Genomic DNA, 18,304 nt, shown 5'->3' with positions numbered 1-18,304 from the left:
CAACAGAATAGCCCAACCATAGGATTTCTCATAGGATTTTCTATTAAAAAAAGTGTGGTTTACCATTCAACAACCTCTGTGATTCCCTTCCGTTTCTTGCCAACCCAGCTTCAGAAAAGCAAACTGTTACAAAGGCTCTGCAACATAGGGTGAACATACAGACACATAGCACACAACAGTGCACTTGCTCCAGAGAAACTCACAGTGGACAGCATGCAGCCAATCTCAGTCCCTCCTGCATGAGCTGATCCATGCAGCACATGGATCAGCTCATGCTGCAACCGCACAGCTCTTTCCCAGTACCCTGTTGCATTTTACAGCCCATTGCGGAGCCTCCTGCCTGGCCTGAGGTGAGAGTGATGTGGAAGACGGAGGTCTGTTCATACATTTAGAATACTACAAATTTCTTGTGTTTCACCATAGCACACTCAATACACGTAACACATTTTAGGCCCGATCCTAAAGTTAGAAGGTTATGACACACGCCTTGGTCTCAGAGTGAGGCTATGATGGCTGTTTGATGTAAAAATAAATCAAATGTCGGACAGATATTTACTTTAATAGCTTGTTTATCCGATTTTTTCTAGATTTAGACAATGATGGTCTCCAAGGCCAGATGTAAACATGTTTACAATGTGTCAAAAATCTATAGGAATAAGGAAAAAAAGAAAAAAAGGGAGCGATGCTGGCGTATAATGAAGAACAAGACTGCTCCTCTCCTAGCAAGGCTCCTAACACGAAAAACAACGCCAAATTAGATGTTTTGCAATGTAAATCTTGAAGACGTAGACATTCAAATCATTGTGAAGCCTTTCACAAACCTTTGCTCCTTTGGCTGAGCTTCAACCAAACAGTTTTTGTCATAACAACAATGAAGGAGACAAATGCAAAACTAAACACGTATCTTTGAAGTTTCCATTGGAAAAAGAAAGTTGAATACTTTGACTGTGGTTATCACAGTTCTTTTTTTCTCATGATAATTTCTTTCTAACTGTGATAATATCATTGTTTTATCAGTGATTGCAAACAATGTGCACATTTAATGTATTTTATTAACTATTTTTTTCATTAACATCAGCATCCCATAGATCAGATCTGACAATATATAAACAGTGATGTGGAGATGTCCAGTCGATGTTGGTGTGTGCATACAGACAGCGAAAGTTGAGCGAATTGCAATGGTCCTTTTAAGGTCTCTTAAGACTGATGGTGGCAAATAGAATATTTGGTAAAGGATATAGATAAATTCAGTCGAAAACACACAAAGAAAGCAGCATTTGTGACAACTCCCTGCTGCATTAGGAGACATTAGTTTCTCAGCATCTAGAGTGTGTGTGTGTGTGTTTTTGTATGTATGTGTCGGCCTGTGTATGTGTGTGTGTACGCGCATATATGTAGGTGTGTGTGTGGTGGGCTGATAGAAGGCAGAGACTATGTGTGAAGTAGGGTCCTCGCTTTGCTGTGATTTCATTAGCAACATACCCCCTAACCCTGGTGTGTGTGTGTGTGTTTGGGGGGGGGAGGGCAACCAGAGCATGGTTTTGTTCTGTGTGTGTTCTGTGTATAGAGGGCGGGACGGATCTATTTGTAGTCAGCAGTGTTATCAATGCTGAACGTGAATCTTTACCCAGTAGCCTCGGATTGTGAGGACAGCTCTAGTGGTAAGGTAACCGTATACCTGAATTGTTGTTAAAGTTTGTTAAGGAACTGTTAAGCTTACTACTGAAAGAAGGGTGTTGGAAAGGATCAGGTAAATGAAGCATGACTCATGAATTCAAAATAACTATTTCCAACATCGTAAATGGTGTTGTGAAGGTTTTTTGTTGCATGGCAATTCCCCCACAATTTTATCGGGGGTTGGGGGTAGGACCATGCAGTGGATACATACAAACAATGCAAAGGATTATTGAGGTCAAGTTGATTTTAAATATGCTTAACGCTTTCTCATCCACACACTTTTAATAATTCATTAAACAGTTTACTTTGTGCTTCAAGGGCTATAGAGGCATCTTGGCATATGGACTATAGGCAGCAGAATGTAATGTCTTCAGTGTGGCTCTCCTGAGATGAGATGCATGGATCCCTCTCATGGATACTGGCTACAACTACATGTGAATACATTTAAAAGCTTTTAACAAACCTTGGGTGATATTTATTAGCTGAATCTATTTTATGGAATACTTTCAATTTGAAAATCAAACAAATAAAGGTTAAACTGAATAAAGGCAGTGTATGTAGAATATTCTCATTGTAATGTCCCATTAATGTGGAAAATGTTTTATTTAAATAAATATTCTGCTTAGAATGAACCGTTTAAAGTCATACTTATTAAAACCTAAATCTTAAATACCACATAAAAAAACAAGGCCAAAAAAAAGAGTTTATTTAAGGCAAGTGGTGCCTCATGATCGACCATGGAACAGTTGCTCAGTGGAAAAGACAATATTTAACACATTCCAACCACCTAATAATAATAAAGGACTTTCCCAGTTAACCTATAAAAATAAATAGCATACCCTCAACAGGAACACATTCATTATCTGCAATGGAAGCTAATCATGTACACAATCACAAAGCCATGTGATTTGCAGTTATTTTTCACACTGATATCTGCTCAATGGCATTTTTTCATTTGTTGGGGACCTCATAGTTGGAAATTGAGGGAAACCCCACTCTTTGCTCGATCCAGTGTGCTACACTCAGCAACATTCCGTCTTGGAAGGCAGGACCTATGAGCTGTAAGCCAATGGGAAGACCTCTGCTTGATAAAGCTGTTGGCACAGAAACAGCAGGTAGACCTTTTTTTGGGGGGGGGAGGGGGGGAGATAAGAGTGAACAGTAGAAAAAAAAGATTCAGGAATGACTTAACTTCAAGGTTAAATACCAGCTTAGTTTCCACAGAAATAACAAGTAACCACAGAGATGCTATAAAAACACCGCTGTCCGCTCCTCCGACTCCACACAACAGTTTACACTTTTGAATGAATTTTAGCACACTCACGGTTCAGTCTTTAGTCTTTCCTTTACTCGCATGAAGTTAATACTACTAAGTGAGGGCTATAAATTAGGGATGTCCCGATCCGATCCACGGCATCGGTATCGGTCTGATATTGGCCCATTACGCTGGATCGGATTGGTGGGGTGGTAAGAAATATGGTCAGATCCGCGCATCGTGTCACGTGATAACAGTAAGTCGTCAATTAGGCGCATGCGCATGAGAGCTATCTGTTGGAAAACCATTGCCGTGTTCCAATATCCATACTATCCGTACTTACTAGCCCTAGTTTGTGTACTTAGGGCGTTCCAATTCAGATCGGGCGAAAATAAGTGTACTGAAAGGACCCGGATGGTGTACTCAAAACGGTCAAATCGCGAAGTGTGGATCGATGTACACTTTTCGTACTCAACGGCAGCCATCTTTGCTACGTGGCGGAAGAGCGCGAAGCCAGGCTGACCCAAAGTCGGCGCATTTTCTACATAGCCTGCATTAATAGTTATTTTGTAGTTTTTATAGCTGCTAGGCGTAAAGAGTTCACCGTTCAAAGCGGGATGTTTATTGCGGGGGAGGAGCCGCGGCGGCAGTCGTGATAGTAATTTCCGGTTAGTGCCCCACGGAGTATTCGATTTGGAACTACACTGACATTTGAAAATGAGTGCACTTAGCGAGTACGGATAGTGTACTCATGGAAGTATGGATATTGGAACACGGCACATGTCAGCAGTGTGGCTGTATTTCAACCTTGAAGAAGAAAAAAGTGCAACAGCCACGGCTCTCCTCGGCTGTTGCTGAGGAGGCGCAATCACGCGCCGTCACGTCACACGCACCAACCTGGCTAGAGCGGATCACAGCTGTTGTGGTAGCCACAAGCTTGGCGCTCATAAAAGCTAACCATTTCGAACGTCGAGGACGTCCAATCGATTAATGATAAATCAATTGGAAATATGGTTATTAATCAGGCGTTTTTGTGTGGGGACCCCAATTTATATAGCTAGAGGCTTGCTGCTTCTTACATATCCGATGTTCTTGCGGTAGAAGCTAAATGCTAGCGTAAACAATATTTTTCAAGTCATTATGGAAGCATATATGTAGCAAAATTCTAATGTCAATGCAATTATGTTCATTAGGTCGTCACATTATGCAATTGACAATTCATTATGCAATTTAATAATGTAATTTGAAAATACATCAAAGTGTATTTTAATATGTAAAGTGTCAATGAAATCCTTAATTCAATTTGAAAAAAGTTAAACAATAAAAATAGAATAACATTTTGTTAAATTTTTTGAGTGCCTTCATTCAAATGGATTGCAATGCACTTCGCCACACTCCGTGTGTTGCAAAATTTAAATGACATTTCAATCCGCAAAAAGGTTTGCAAAAGATTCTGCAAAGCGTATCAGCGAATCACGTCTGGGCGGGAACTACGTCTTATTGGCATCATGAGCAAAGTGGTTATTATTCGTTTAAGAGTAAAACAAAGTATTGGATAGATATCGGTATCGGCAGCTAGCCTAAGCTACGTTATCGGTATCGGAAGTGAAAAAGTGGTCTCAGGACATCCCTAGGCTACTATGAATAGAACGGGTGACCTTTATTTTAGCTATTGACTAACAGGGTCAATTTAAATAGAAATGAAACTGTATTAGGATGGTTTAGGATGAACAGCACTGCTCTATGTATGTTTGTTCACATACATTAGTGCATTAGCACGCACACATTTGCTTTTCCATTAGCGTGTGCCCCCATGCGGGGTCCGGCCTGTACCTGCTAGGTTGGCGGACTGAGTGAAGACGTCCTCCTGGGTGGAGCGCGTGCGGTTGTCCTCCAGGATGAAGTTGGAGTAGCTGGCGGCGTCGCTCAGGGTGCTGGGCGTCAGGAGCACATCCACGCCCGCGCTGAACACGTGTTCGAAGTCCTCGGCGATGAGCCGACGCACCTGCTGCGCCTTCAGGAAGTAGCGCTCGTAGTTCCTGAGGAGGTTAATTTGTTACGTTAGTTCCTGTCGAACGCTTCTGATTTGTTTGGGGGCTTTTTCGATTATTTTCTTTTGCTTGTCGTCAAATATTCTCTGCAAGTACACATCTACACTACCTTTCAAAAGTTTGGGGTCACCCAGACATTTTCGTGTTTTCCGTGAAAACTCAAACTTATATTCAACAGTTTTCAGCTGTGCTAACATAATTACATGATGGTTTTCTATTCTTCAATTAACAAAGCAATGTACCATTAGAACACAGGAGTGACAGTTGCTGGAAATGGGCCTCTGTACACCCATGTAGATATTCCATAAAGGATCTGCTGTTACCAGCTAGAATAGTCATTTACCACATTAACAATGTCTAGACTGTATTTCTGATTAATTTAATGTTATCTTCATTGAATAAAATAATGCTTTTCTTTAAAAAATAAGGACATTCCTTAGTGACCCCAAACTTTTGAACGTAAGTGTATGTCCGAGAAAGTGGAAATAACCACAATAACCGACGATGCTGATTATTTTGTGATGTCCTCCAAGTTACCCCCCGAGGTCAGAGCTCTTTGTCATTTGACAGGGTGAAAAAGGGTAGAAACCAAAAAGCTAAAAACCAGGCGCACTGTTGGAGCAGGAAGAAGTTTCCAGACAGGATCCTCCCTCGCACCACGGCGTTGAAGCCCTCGTGGCGGCTGGCGGCGTACATGGCGTCCGTTGAGCTGTCCTCAGTGCTACGGTGGCCTAACGGGGACACGAGAGGAAATCACATGATCGTCAATTACCTTCTTCTGTTAGAAGACCAAAAAAAAGGACGGACAGGTCAGTCTTCTGGTTCGGGAGTTTAACCCCAGCCTAAAGGTTTAGAGTTCAAATCCTAATGCCCGCAGCTTACCAGTAGGGTATCTTACTAAATGAACTCGAGGAAAGAGTCTCTTAATGAGTAAACAGGCAAGGCTTGGATAGCAACATTTCGCTCCTTAACATTGTACTGTAAATGTTTTAAATATTAAAAAATATGTCAAAGCAAAAAAGAGGAAAACATCAGGTCTTGTACCATACTCAAGGCCGTCGAAGCGTGCCATGTTGGACGCCACCTCGGCACAGCACAGCACGTGGTAACAGACGATGGAGTGCTGGGTGTGGGGGAGGGAGACCTCTCTCACCCGGGCCCCAGCTCCCTCCAGCAGGTCGGCCAGGCGGCTCCAATGGGCCAGGGTCTCCTGCGACAGGCCCGGAGCGTGGTACTCCTGGGGAACACCAGAGAGAGTTACGGTTGAGGCCCAGAGCCCTGGTCCTAACCCAGGATTCGGTGTATCCATTTTTCTATTGGGTCAGTGGGAGCAATGCATGTCTTTTTTTCTTTCTTTACAGAATAGGTTGGGTTGCATCCCGTAGTATTTCTTTTTAAATATCAAATGATTTGAAAACAATTCACATTTATTTTTCCATGATTATGGTTATTCTAAACGCAGAGACAATCTTCTAGAATGAGAACATCCTGAACATAACCTCAATAAATAAGGTGACACAGTATATGAGAGATAACCTCAACATCCTTTTCGACATACGCGTGACATTTACCAACAGTAAATTTGATTTTTCTCTTAAAGTCAGATTTAGAAAAAGGTAACCTTTGGGATGCCCACACAGAGGTTGTGGACGTCAAAGTCTTCAGAAAACCCTGCGTGTGACGTGGGGCTCTGCACCGTCGTGGAGTCCTTAAGGTCACGGCCCTGGAGGACCTCTGTGACACAACAACACCAGCTAACGTAGTTAAACACACCTTGATTTGTCTGTTGATGAGACCAAGTTGGTCATTTGCATAAGGGGAATGTCATAAAACGGTCAAAGAAATGCCCTTTTCATAGCATTATCCTCTCTTGACGATTGTAAACGTGAGTGGATTTAATGATTTTCCTTATATCTGCCGGTAACTGAGCAGGAATCAAGGCATACTGATAATGGTTACCAGTACCTCTGCTTTTGGCTTCTGGCACCGTCTCCCTCCAGAACTGCTGTAACATAGTAGGACTGACGGGTCTAAGGTTAAGACACAGCAAAAAGTACTACAAAACAAAAAATAAACAAGGGTAAGCCTCCTACCAAGAACGATGGCTGCGTCGCTGGTGCTCCGGGTCACGATGCCCGGGACGTCCATGGAGTTGACCAGGGGGATGAGACCGTGGCGGGACAGCAGGCCGTAGGTGGGCTTGAGGGCCACGGCTCCACAAAGAGCCCCTGGGTTACGGGTGGAGCCGCCAGTATCTGAGCCCAGAGCTCTGCCGGAAGACATCCAAAGCAGGCATGTATTAAGGTTACGGTGTCGGGGAGAATTCATAGCTTAAAACAAAAGCACTGAACTTCATACCTTGGAATAGACAGTGAAAAATAAACGACTGGCTCATATTGGAAATATGATGCATTTCTAGGCAAAATTGCATAAGAATAACTAGACCAAGTCAAAGAATGAGGGCAATTCACCTTCAGTATTTTCATAATTTTATGAAAACATCTGAATATTATATAACCTTTAAAATGGCTTCTTCAACCAAACTGGGAGAAAGTCTTACAGGAAGCTGGTTAGTGAGGTGACAGCTGCACAACTGCCACCTGAGCTTCCTCCTGTGATCACCCAATCACAGTCATCGTCCGCTCCTCCTGACTGCTCTCTGTAGGGAGCCGCATAGCTCCAGGGGTTCCTGACTGGACCGAACACCCCGTCTGTACTGCCTGATCTGGAGAGAATGGGCGACATGTTGGTCCCAATGCAGCCAGAGTTTCACAACACAACACAGACTTCCTAGACTAGTTGCTGCAGAAGCTATATTAATAAATGTACTAGCAACTTTAAGTTAATGGAATGCAACAAGTGACGGTGTATAACTTTAGTCATACCCCATTGCAAACTCATCCATATTTGTCTTCCCCACGAGAACAGCTCCCTGATCAAGAAGTTTCTGGACCACTGTAGCATTATATGGCGGGAGGTAGTCTATGGTACAAGTAAGGCAACAGGTTAATCCTCAATGAAGCATTTTGTTCACTTTTGAGCAAGGATATTGGAGTGTTTTTGATATATAGCCTAAACATTTCTATGGCACCTTTGAGCATCCTTGAAGCGCATGTGGTCCTGATATTCTCTGTGCAGAAGTTGTCCTTGACAGCAAACGGTATTCCATCTAGAATACCTTTGGGAGAACCTGAAAAAAAAGACACCATATGAATAGTCACCAGATGAATAGTTTAGTTAGATAGTAGTTTAGATCTGACTTTTTAGACAGTTAATGTCAGATCTGTCCACACCTTGGTACACACCTTGAAGCAGTCGACTCTCTGCCTCCTCTGCCTGTTTCAGTGCCAGCTCCTCCGTCACGGTGATGTATGCATTCAAATGCTGAGTTTTCTTAATGCGTTTCAGACATTTTCGACACAGTTCTATTGGGGAGATCTTCCCCTCCCTTAGAGCCAAGGACACCTGATAAAACAGTGAAATCAACAGACATTGTTTTCATTGTGTTTAACGGTAGACTTCATTTTATTTATTACCATTTTATTTGAGAAAAGGTTGGCAGCATACAGCTTAATGAAAGTAACTGCCTTTTGTGAGGCTTAAACTTGCAGGTTTGGTTGTCAGTCATTGCAGGTGATTATATGAACAATGTATTGAGCCAAACTAAACACTGTCAAGTTATATTTTATGACATGCAGCAAGGGCACTAACCTCTTTTATGGTGAGACTGAGCATATTGCCACAATATCTCAAAACCCAGCGATTTCCAGGCAACCTTTCGGAAAATGTGAAGATCAGATGGAGGGCGCCATGTTTGTTTCTGTTTGTAAACCCTGCTCTGTGATTGGGTAGCGGTTGAGGAATCGGAGTTCTGATTGGTTCGTGACTATATGGCAGCTCAACTCAGGAAGTGGCACTTTTACTCTGGAGTCCTTTACTCTTTTTTTTGGAATAACGTTACTGGAATATCAGGTCGCATGTCAGAATGAATAGACATGTATGTATTGCGTACATGCAGATTCGTTTTTAATACAGATTCGCATTGACCTCAGATGTAGCCCTATCTAGTGTTACGCCATCTCCTGTAACATTGGGATCGCTACCGTGCAGAGAATAACTCTGTTAACTCTTAAACAAGATACAATACTAAACATTTAAAGGAGTGTCACGATGAATGCTGCAAAACAGATAATGTGCAATAGATGGTTTCACCTGGTTAAACAATATAATGCGAGCTCAATGGTATTTAGCCATGGATGTCACAAAAGACTATTCAGTACTTCACGCAGCCGAATGACAGTCATGCCTGCTTGGGTGATTGACACATACGGCGGTAATGATGTCCTGCGATTCACCCGAAACGCAAGCTTCCCTATTCTAAACTACCCCAATGAGGTCATCGTACAAGTGCACGCAGCAGGACTCAATCCGATAGACGTTAGTATGAGAGGTGAGTAACAGCCTGTGATGGATGGTAAAATAGGTTTGAGGGTAGAATTGTTTCTGACATTGTTCATGAACAGTTGATGACTCTCAGTTGACGCCCTTCATTAACGGTAGTTGATGCATGTGTTGATGCATCCCATTTTTCATCTGAACTCAAACACATTGACACAACACTTCCGTAAAGATGGACAGAAATTGGCAGATTCGGAGTTTGCGGTTTGTTACGTATTTTAAGCACATGGGCTACCATACATAGCCACTAGGAAGTAGGATCGAACACATAAGCTGTAATTACCATACATAGCCACTAGGAAGTAGGATCAAACACATAAGATGTAATTACTATACATAGCCACAAGGGAGGCAGGACATATAACCTGCAATAACTATTCCAGCCACAGATGGCAGCACCTTTAGACAGGTGAGGAGGGCGGAGCCAATACGACACATAGGACACGCCTACTCGGTATTAAAGCAGGGCCTGGAGCCAACGAAATCAGAAATATCCGGCAGTCCATACTAGGGAGTTAGGTAGAGAGGCCTGCTGTTTGTCGCTCACACGCGTGTCCATACAATTCCCCTCCTTTTTTTCCTTTTTTAGTTACCATACCGAAATACTTTAACAAATAAAGTGAGTTAAAAGCGATCCGGATTAGACTACTTTCTTCAAGAACGCAACAGGTTCAATAGATCATCGGTGAAACATCGTTGCGAAACAATTGACACCTCTAGCTAGTTGTAGTAACCTAGAGAACCACCTACAACCTTGTTTTCATACAAACGAGCCGTCATTAGGAAACGGTGAATTGCATTGGCTTCAATGAGCTGTCGGCTTTCAGCCGTGAATTTAGGGACCGTCCGCAAAGTGCAAAACGGAAAACGACCACAATGGGCAAATTTCAATAGCGTCGCATTGACTCTAGAGCCCCATAACTTGTTCCATATAGGCCTGGCCTCTATATGGTCTTACTACAACCTTTATTTTTGAAAAAATATTTCTTCTCATTTTTGATGTCAATATTAGTGACGCTATTGAATTTTTTGCCAAATAAAAATTCCCCAAAAATAGGGAGAGATATTTTTTTCTAAACTAAAGGTTGTAGTAGGACCATATAGAGGCCATGCCTATATGGAACCAGTTGTGGGGCTCTACAGTCAATAATGGTGACGCTATTGAAATTTGACCATTGTGGTCGTTTTCCGTTTTGCACTTTGCAGACGGTCCCTAAGATCGCGGCTGAAAGCCGATAGCTCATAGAAGACAATTGAATTCACCGTTCGCTAAAGACGGCTCGTTTGGATGAGACAATGGCTGTTGCTAGTTCTGTAGGTTACTACATTTAGCTAGAGGTGTCAATTGTTTGGCAACGATCTTTCACTGATAATTTATTGAACCGCCAACTCCGAATCTGCCAATTTCTTTACAACTTTACCCAATTTGACGCAACGGCCTTCCTGCACCATAACGAAAGACGAACGAACGAACGAACGAACAAAGCAGATGTTTCAATATTGAGGTTGCCTTAGCCAAAAGTTTGACAAATATCTGTGTCATAAAACCACTAAGTTTGAGCTGATGAATGCACAGAAGATGGTTTCATGCGTACCACTAAAGTCACTGAAAACATACTACTAAGTAAGTCTCACTACTCGGTGTCCTATGTATGATCATATGATCCTAGAATCATACAACCCATAACTTAATTTGTTTTCTTTAATTTTGAACTGAATGTAGTCTTTGGGTCACTTGACCTCTCTGTCTAAAAGCCTTGGCGGTGAGAAAAAAATAAGAAACAATCCTTATTGATATGTTTTTTGATTGGCAGGTGGTTATGGAGCCTCCAGTCTCTCCATGAAGAGAGACCCTCTGAACCTCAACCAGAAGGGCAGTGAGTTCCCCCTCGTCCTGGGCAGGGACGTGTCCGGCGTGGTCATGGAGTGTGGGCTGGATGTGAAGTACTTCAAAGAGGGGGACGAGGTGAAGAGGGGGGGGGGGTCCTAATGTGAGGAGACTGTGCAAGATGGGTAGAAGAGGTTATTTTTCCAAATAGGGATGTTATTTCAGATTGCTGCTCTGTATTAATAATCATAACATATATCAGCCAAACAGTATTAGTGCTAGGTAGCGTATTTTACTAACAGCTGACGGATGGCTAGGCCATTTCTTACAAGTTAAACTAAAATAATAGCTCTTGAATCTTGCGTACAGCACCTTTTTTAATCAGTTAATAATCCATTTTACAACATGATTATCAATATCAACTACCAAAGTGCATATTTTTAAACTATATATGCATTCCTGCCGGGACTACAATAATATATGATGAATGATCTCACAGTCCTACTATTTGGTGTTAAGTCGCTTGTTAACAAGTCCCTTCATTTTATACCAGGGAAAAAACGACACTGTATTTCTTTAATAGGTAAGGATGTTTTTACATGTTAGGAATGGCCAGTATATTTTGTATCTACTGGTCCTTAAAATTTACATTCATGACGACATCCGTTGATAGGGTTAGACATCCGTTGATAGGGTTAGACATCCGTTGATAGGGTTGATATAGTCGCATTGGGACTTTTGTTTCCTATCTATAAACTTTGTTTATTCGTCAAAGCAGCTTTGAAATGTCCCTCCCCTTTGCTATTTAGATAGTGTTCAGGGAAATGTGTAGTTAATGTAACTTTTGTTGCAATATATGGGAACGCATAGATGCTTTGGCAAGAAGAGGAACTGAAAATCTAGAGTGTCACACATTAATGAGTACTGTGTTGTGTATCCCTCAGGTGTGGGCTGCCATCCCACCATGGAAACAGGGCAGCTTAGCTGAATTTGTGTGCTTGAGTGCTAATGAGGTATTGTTTGACTCTTTAACTTTCTCAGATTTTATGAATCCATACCATTCATTCAAAAGTCGTAGCCTTAAACACCTTTTTATTAAGAAGCATATATATATTTTTGTCAATCTCCAGCCATTTCAAACAGTTTTCTTATTTTGTGACCTACCTCAACTCAGTGACCCTTTTTATATGCATTAGCAACCATTAAAGTACAAGAAGAACAGCCTCAAATATGGTTAACGTTGTCTCACAGGTATCCCTTAAGCCAAAGTCACTGAGTCATTCAGCCGCGGCGGCACTGCCTTACGTGGCCGCGACAGCCTGGTCGGCGCTGGTCAACACATGCGGACTCACGCCGGAGAACTCTGCTGAAAAACGGTAGGAGGACATAACGACCATCTGCACTCACTCAGACATAGACACGCATGGGCTTCTGTGTCTTTGATCCAACAGTGGTGTGAATGGGCCATAATCACTAGTAAGGTCCACAGGTTAGATTATAAACAATAAAGGACAAATTAATTTAATAGAAAAAAAAATACTTAGATATGCTTTAAATATTATTAAGGTAGAATAGGTTTTCATTTTTTTCTTTATTAAAAGTCTTCTTTTCCATTTTATTTTATTTGGACACACACAGGATTCTGATTCTTGGAGGATCCGGAGGCGTTGGAACATTCGCCATACAGGTAATTCTGAGGATCGCTGCGAGCCAGCCGCAACAATCTAGCACAATCTCCAATGTTCAATAGGCGGTTGCCATTAGTTCCCCCAATGGGTTTATTTATGAAATATATCGAAAATGAAGGGACTTTATGAAGGAAGAGTCAACACTAGACCCTTTTCCTGTGTGATTGCCAGATGCTGAAAGCGTGGGGAGGGCACGTGACGGTGACATGCTCCAAGGACGCAGAGCGTTTGGTCAGGGGCCTAGGGGCCGACCATGTGGTCGACTACAGTGCCGGTTCCGTGGAGCTCGCTCTCGGCACACTGGAGAAGTAAGCCACCCACGCATGCTATTTCACTTTCAACAAATGAGTTGTAGAGGAAGTTTGTCAGAGGAAGTCGCCCCACTGTGTGGTTACGCAGTAGGAATTGCATGATTCGTTTTTTTTTTGGTGGCTACGGTGTCGTTTTGTATCCAAACCATCTAGACGTATGCATGCCATCAGGCATATGCTATCACGCATTTATTGTCGTAGTATATCAAGTCTTTCTTTTCAGAAAAGCTTTATTGGCATGAGAAATATACATTATATAAATACACCTATCTCCCTCTGAGTCTCTGTCTCTCCCTCACTCTCGGTCTTTCTTTCTCTCTGTGTCTCTCTCTCTCTCTCTGTCTCTGTGTGTCTCTCTCTCTCTGTCTCTGTCTCTGTGTGTCTCTCTCTCTCGGTCTCTGTGTGTCTCTCTCTCTCTCTCTCTCTCTCTCTCTCTCTCTCTCTCTCTCTCTCTCTCTCTCTCTCTCTCTCTCTCTCTCTCTCTCTCTCTCTCTCTCTCTTGTGTCTATCCTAACCATACCCTTTCCTTGCCTGCCCGCTCCGTCTCTCCAGGTTTGACGTGATCCTGGACAATGTGGGCGGTGACACGGAGAGCTGGGCCATAGGCCTGCTGAAGCCCTGGTCCGGTGCCAAGTATGTGACACTGGTCACCCCCTTCCTCCAGAACACCGACCTGCTGGGCGTCGCCGATGGCATGATGCAGACCGGCATCACCGTGGCCTCCAAGGCCCTAAAAGTAATCCCGCCGCGCTGCAGGGAGGGGTCAGTGGTCGGTCAGTGGGCCATCCTGTCGGCTGGGTAGGATGTCGGTCAGACGGGCGCCCTCACGCTGGGCATGGCAACAATGTCATTAGATTAGTGATTAATTAGAACCAAAACTCCCACAAAAAACAGCACCCCATGCATATGGCCACAGAACGGACTCAAAGATGCTGACCTCCGTGTTTCAACGCCTCACCTGCTCATTTGAGGTTTTCTTGTTGTTGAGGTCGGTTTCACTGTCGCTGAAAAAACCACAACTTGTTTTTGTCCACAGCTCTTTAAAAAGTTCTTCATATGTATATTTATAGACAAGTGCATGGGGAAGAAATTATATACAAAAATGTGAACAGTTAAAATAGCAAACATAAGTTGTAGGTCAATATTACTAATAAGAAAATCAAAATTCCTATTCCTTTTAATGTGATGAATAATGGCAAATTATGTGCCATTCATGCAATTGCCCATACAGTTGTAGTTTGGGAACTTCACTGATGCAAGAGTATAACTTCGGAATGAGATAGTTGCTTTTGGTTTTACTCGTTTTCTTCTTCCGCTGTGGTTGGTCATGACTGCCCAACTTTGCACTACATATCACGTGTGTCTGCGTGCGTGCGTTTCCAGGAAACTGACTGAGGCAATAAGTGTTTCACACCTTTTAGGTCAAGCACAGAATTATTTCTGACATGTTCATGAACAGTCGATGATTCTCCTCTGATGCCATACCGTGCATATATCCATATGCACTTGTTTAAGACTATGGCCATTATTTCATTATCTGTAACATGCACACATATATCCTGTACTGAATATATTGAATACCCTCACGCCTTGTTCACACTACATGCGTCCGTCAACGGATGACCGAGGGTGTGTCTGACGTATAGGGGACAAGTCTATGTAGACGCATACTGCAGACAATCAGATCGCTTCCCGCTACCGGCGATATGTGGATATCAATGGCGATATGTAGATATCAATACAAAAAATGACACAAACAACAGGTGGCTAAAAACAATCCAATCATCCCATCATATCATTTTTCCTGCTCGTTCCTGTTTGTCATTTGCATGTATCACATTAGTAAACAATGTAAGCACAGTTCACATTGCTTCCGTGTGTATGGGTTCTATGGAAAGTTTAATTTACATAAACATAGATGAAGATACTCCAAATAATGGCGCACTCATTGCCGATGGAGTGCGGCAGCTAAGCAAAGGTTTTTGGCGTTAACTGGCTATTCTAAGCGCCCCAGACACAACAGCGCCTCCCTGAGTGCCGCTGAGGCAATGACCCCCTTCTGTGTGAGAGGTTATTCTTCACGCTCGGTGTGTATTGACTTTTTCTGTTGTTGAGTTCAATGTTCATGTTAAGCTGCATATTTATGTGAATAAGGAATCGAGAACCAGATGAATTGCTAAAGATAGAATGTGGAATCTACTAATGTGTGTGTGTGTGTGTGTGTGTGTGTGTGTGTGTGTGTGTGAGTTCCCCTAGTGTGTGTCTGTCCAAGGCAGACAAGTTCCTGCAATGACGATTATCAATTTGGTGTTTCTAGCCTAACCGGAAGAGATGTAATTCCCTGAGAGGTCATATTAGGTCGCAAGCGGACCGAAATCATACTGTATTTAATGGGTTATAATATTGATGTATATATACTGTATTATGTAGGGTTTGATTATAACTCGTGAATAATATTTTATGATTCATTCTATTCATAATCATTTTTACAATTCATATAGGCCTATTATAATTGTGCACGTCTTGAGCCATCAGCTGGGTTGGTCGGACCGCTTCCAGTGGGGATTGCAGTATGGAACACAGCCGCTTCGCTGCCGTGACGCTTCTGTGACGGTTCTGGTTGAAATTAGCCTTGAGTTGCATTGCATGCACAAACTCACCCTTGCAGCAATGTAGTGCAGAGCTCTGCAGTCAACACCAACCACAGTGGAGCAAGTGAACAAGATGTAAACGGATTCAACAATCTCGTAGGGAAGTTATACTCTTTATCTGGGAAATCCCCAAAACTACAATTGTATGGGCTGTCACTGAAATGACTTGTTCTAATGTACTATGTTTCATACTATGTAGAAATAAGTACACGGGATGTTATTCCTATTTTGAAGTACATGTACAAAAACACACGATGGCCCATAAATCATCACATTAAAGGACTAGGAATTTTGCAAAACTCATTAGTAATAAAAAACGATATTTTTCCGATTGCATCATGATGTAGTTTAGGACAACATGCACACCACACTGTAATGCTGCAATCAAAAGAAGAGTCTTCAATTGATAGTAGACTAATAATCATTAATTGAGGTTATATCGTGTCACGATTTGAATGTTGGATGAGAAATGTTGGGTGCTCACCTGTGACTGGCTTGAGGTATCAATGTTTTTCTTTAGAAAGAGGAAAGAGAAGGAGGAACCAAACTTGTTTAGACTCGGTTGCAATCACTTTTTACTTATAATTGAAGAGAGCTGTCTACAGTCACTTATTAGTGTGTGTGTGTTTGTGTGTGTATTTGTCTTTGTGTGCATGTGGTTTGTAATGTGTATGTGTGTGTGTTTATTCGTGTGAATGTTTGAAGTGCTTTTGTGTGTGTGTGTGTGTGTGTGTGTGATGTACACCTTTTGAAATGTGGCCTGTGTCCACACCCAGTCCCCTGCGTTTTTTGTTGTGACCCCGGTGCACCTCAACATTTCCAGGCATCAGATCTCAAGGCTTCTTATGTCGCAGTGTGCTCACCTGTTCTAGGCTTGTGTTGATGTTTCAATCTAATGTAAGTGCAGTACAGAACTCCACCACTCCTCTCATAGCTGGTCTCAGCTCTCTGTTGCACCCGTGTCCCATATTTGAATTATTTAGTTGTTAATAATAGGTTATATCATTGTTTTTTACTTAATCCTGCACTTTGGCATTTTTCTACTGCAGCTTTGAACTCTTAACTCGATCCAAGTATCTCAAGAATAAAAGGAGTCAATCTATAAATAGACCCCCCCCCCCCCCCCCCTCCTCTGCTGAAGACAGTTTTCTGTCTGTCTGTTAACACAGCACCTGTGTAAAGGAGTGCACTACAGATGGGGCTTCTTCATACCCAACGGTGCCGCTCTGGATGACATCAGTGAAATGGTGGACGCCGGAAAGGTAGGCTACCAATACGCAGGCTAATATTATAATTATTATTATTATAATAAAAAACTCTTGAGAAAAGAAGCTCACAAAGCGCTTCACAAGCATGAATACAATCCCAGCCATACTTAATTAGAGGGCATAAATGGAAGAGAAGGAAGCCCCGGGCATCTATACAACTATTCTACTGCATTGAGAGAAAGCACAAGGGTGTCTGCAACTAAAATAAACCATCAAGTGTGGCCTCTGCGTGTGTTCCTCAGCCTTCTATCTTCGCACGCTTCCTCGACTTTAACTTCCTTTTAGTTTTGTGGGTGTCCATACTCTACGTCGTAGAGTCTACGACACAAAGACGTTTGAAAAACATCAACACATGCCCCACCTCTATAGACCTTTTTGTTTTCTACATACATACATACATACATACATACATACATACATTTTTATCCTCTCAGAAATCCCCATATCCGCAACACGATGCGGTGGTTCGAAAGAATTCAAGACTTAAGATCATTACAACCCGACTCAGGGTCTGGACCTTCTGACCGGTGTTTGACATTAAGTGTTTTTTCCATCCTTGTATCACTGGCATCATCTCAACATGGCTTTTAAGTGTCTCTTCACACCTTTTTCTCACCCACGTTCCTCCCTTCTTCCGGCGCCAGATCGGAGCGGTGGTGGAGGCGGAGTTCCCTTTCACCCAGGTCCCCCAGGCCTTCCAGAAGGTAGAGGGGGGCCACGCCCGGGGCAAGACCGTGGTGCAGGTCATCGGGGGAGGGGGGTTCCAGGCGGGGCGCTGACACACCCGGCAGGATAGCCTGTGTGTGAATGACCGTTGATTGGCTTTGGCTGACGCAAATGTTGGTTCAAGTGGGAGAAAAAGTGCTCACTTCCTCTTTGGAGTTTTGTAGTTGGAGTGGCTTCGTGAATGTAAATAATATTAAATGGTATCAAAAGGATTCATATTGTCTTGATTGATTACTAGAATTGGTGTGTGTGTGTGTGTGTGTGTGTGTGTGTGTGTGTGTGTGTGTGTGTGTGTGTGTGTGTGTGTGTGTGTGTGTGTGTGTGTGTGTGTGTGTGTGTGTCTTGTCAGCAATAAGACTTGATTTGGCCAAGTAACCTTCATATATGAACC

At 42.6% G+C, this 18,304-nt stretch overlaps 2 protein-coding genes across 3 annotated transcripts; one reads left to right on the top strand and one right to left on the bottom strand.

Annotated features, from left to right (window-relative positions):
* Positions 1-2,491: 2,491 nt before the first annotated feature.
* qrsl1 (glutaminyl-tRNA amidotransferase subunit QRSL1) lies at positions 2,492-8,788 on the bottom strand. Of its 2 annotated transcripts, none has more exons than XM_079752951.1 (11): positions 8,695-8,788; positions 8,277-8,448; positions 8,075-8,173; positions 7,869-7,965; positions 7,544-7,708; positions 7,077-7,252; positions 6,605-6,717; positions 6,028-6,220; positions 5,597-5,714; positions 4,766-4,971; positions 2,492-2,798 (listed from the first exon to the last, which is right to left on the bottom strand). In XM_079752951.1, the coding sequence occupies exons 1-11, from the start codon at positions 8,716-8,718 to the stop codon at positions 2,629-2,631; spliced, it is 1,533 nt and encodes a 510-aa protein (XP_079609077.1). In that variant the 5' UTR covers positions 8,719-8,788; the 3' UTR covers positions 2,492-2,628. The 2 variants fall into 2 exon arrangements, with proteins under 2 accessions (XP_079609077.1, XP_079609078.1); XM_079752952.1 differs by having other exon boundaries at positions 8,289-8,448.
* A 103-nt stretch (positions 8,789-8,891) lies between these two features.
* On the top strand, positions 8,892-18,080 carry rtn4ip1 (reticulon 4 interacting protein 1). Its single transcript, XM_079752582.1, has 9 exons — positions 8,892-9,433; positions 11,256-11,407; positions 12,214-12,282; positions 12,521-12,645; positions 12,908-12,956; positions 13,129-13,265; positions 13,821-14,004; positions 17,089-17,181; positions 17,832-18,080. Exons 1-9 carry the CDS (start codon positions 9,154-9,156, stop codon positions 17,964-17,966), a joined length of 1,224 nt encoding a protein of 407 aa, XP_079608708.1. The 5' UTR covers positions 8,892-9,153; the 3' UTR covers positions 17,967-18,080.
* Positions 18,081-18,304: the final 224 nt, after the last annotated feature.

Source organism: Pollachius pollachius (assembly GCF_949987615.1).
Source record: "Pollachius pollachius genome assembly, chromosome: 15".
NCBI classification, from domain to species: Eukaryota; Metazoa; Chordata; class Actinopteri; order Gadiformes; family Gadidae; genus Pollachius; species Pollachius pollachius.
The sequence above is the reverse complement of the archived record's forward strand: the minus strand, read 5'-3'. Positions and strand labels throughout refer to the sequence as shown.

Bases quoted from the DNA above. Each gene is read 5' to 3' on its own strand.
- qrsl1 (XM_079752951.1), bottom strand. From the start codon at position 8,718: ATGCTCAGTCTCACCATAAAAGAG. The intron at 5,715-6,027 runs GTACAAGACCTG...TGTCCCCGTTAG, and splicing joins CTTCGACGGCCTTGAGTATG to GCCACCGTAGCACTGAGGAC. The intron at 4,972-5,596 runs GTGCGCCTGGTT...TAACCTCCTCAG, and splicing joins AACTTCTTCCTGCTCCAACA to GAACTACGAGCGCTACTTCC.
- rtn4ip1 (XM_079752582.1), top strand. From the start codon at position 9,154: ATGAATGCTGCAAAACAGATAATGTGCAATAGATGGTTTCACCTGGTT. The intron at 9,434-11,255 runs GTGAGTAACAGC...TTTGATTGGCAG, and splicing joins GATAGACGTTAGTATGAGAG to GTGGTTATGGAGCCTCCAGT. The intron at 11,408-12,213 runs GTGAAGAGGGGG...TGTATCCCTCAG, and splicing joins ACTTCAAAGAGGGGGACGAG to GTGTGGGCTGCCATCCCACC.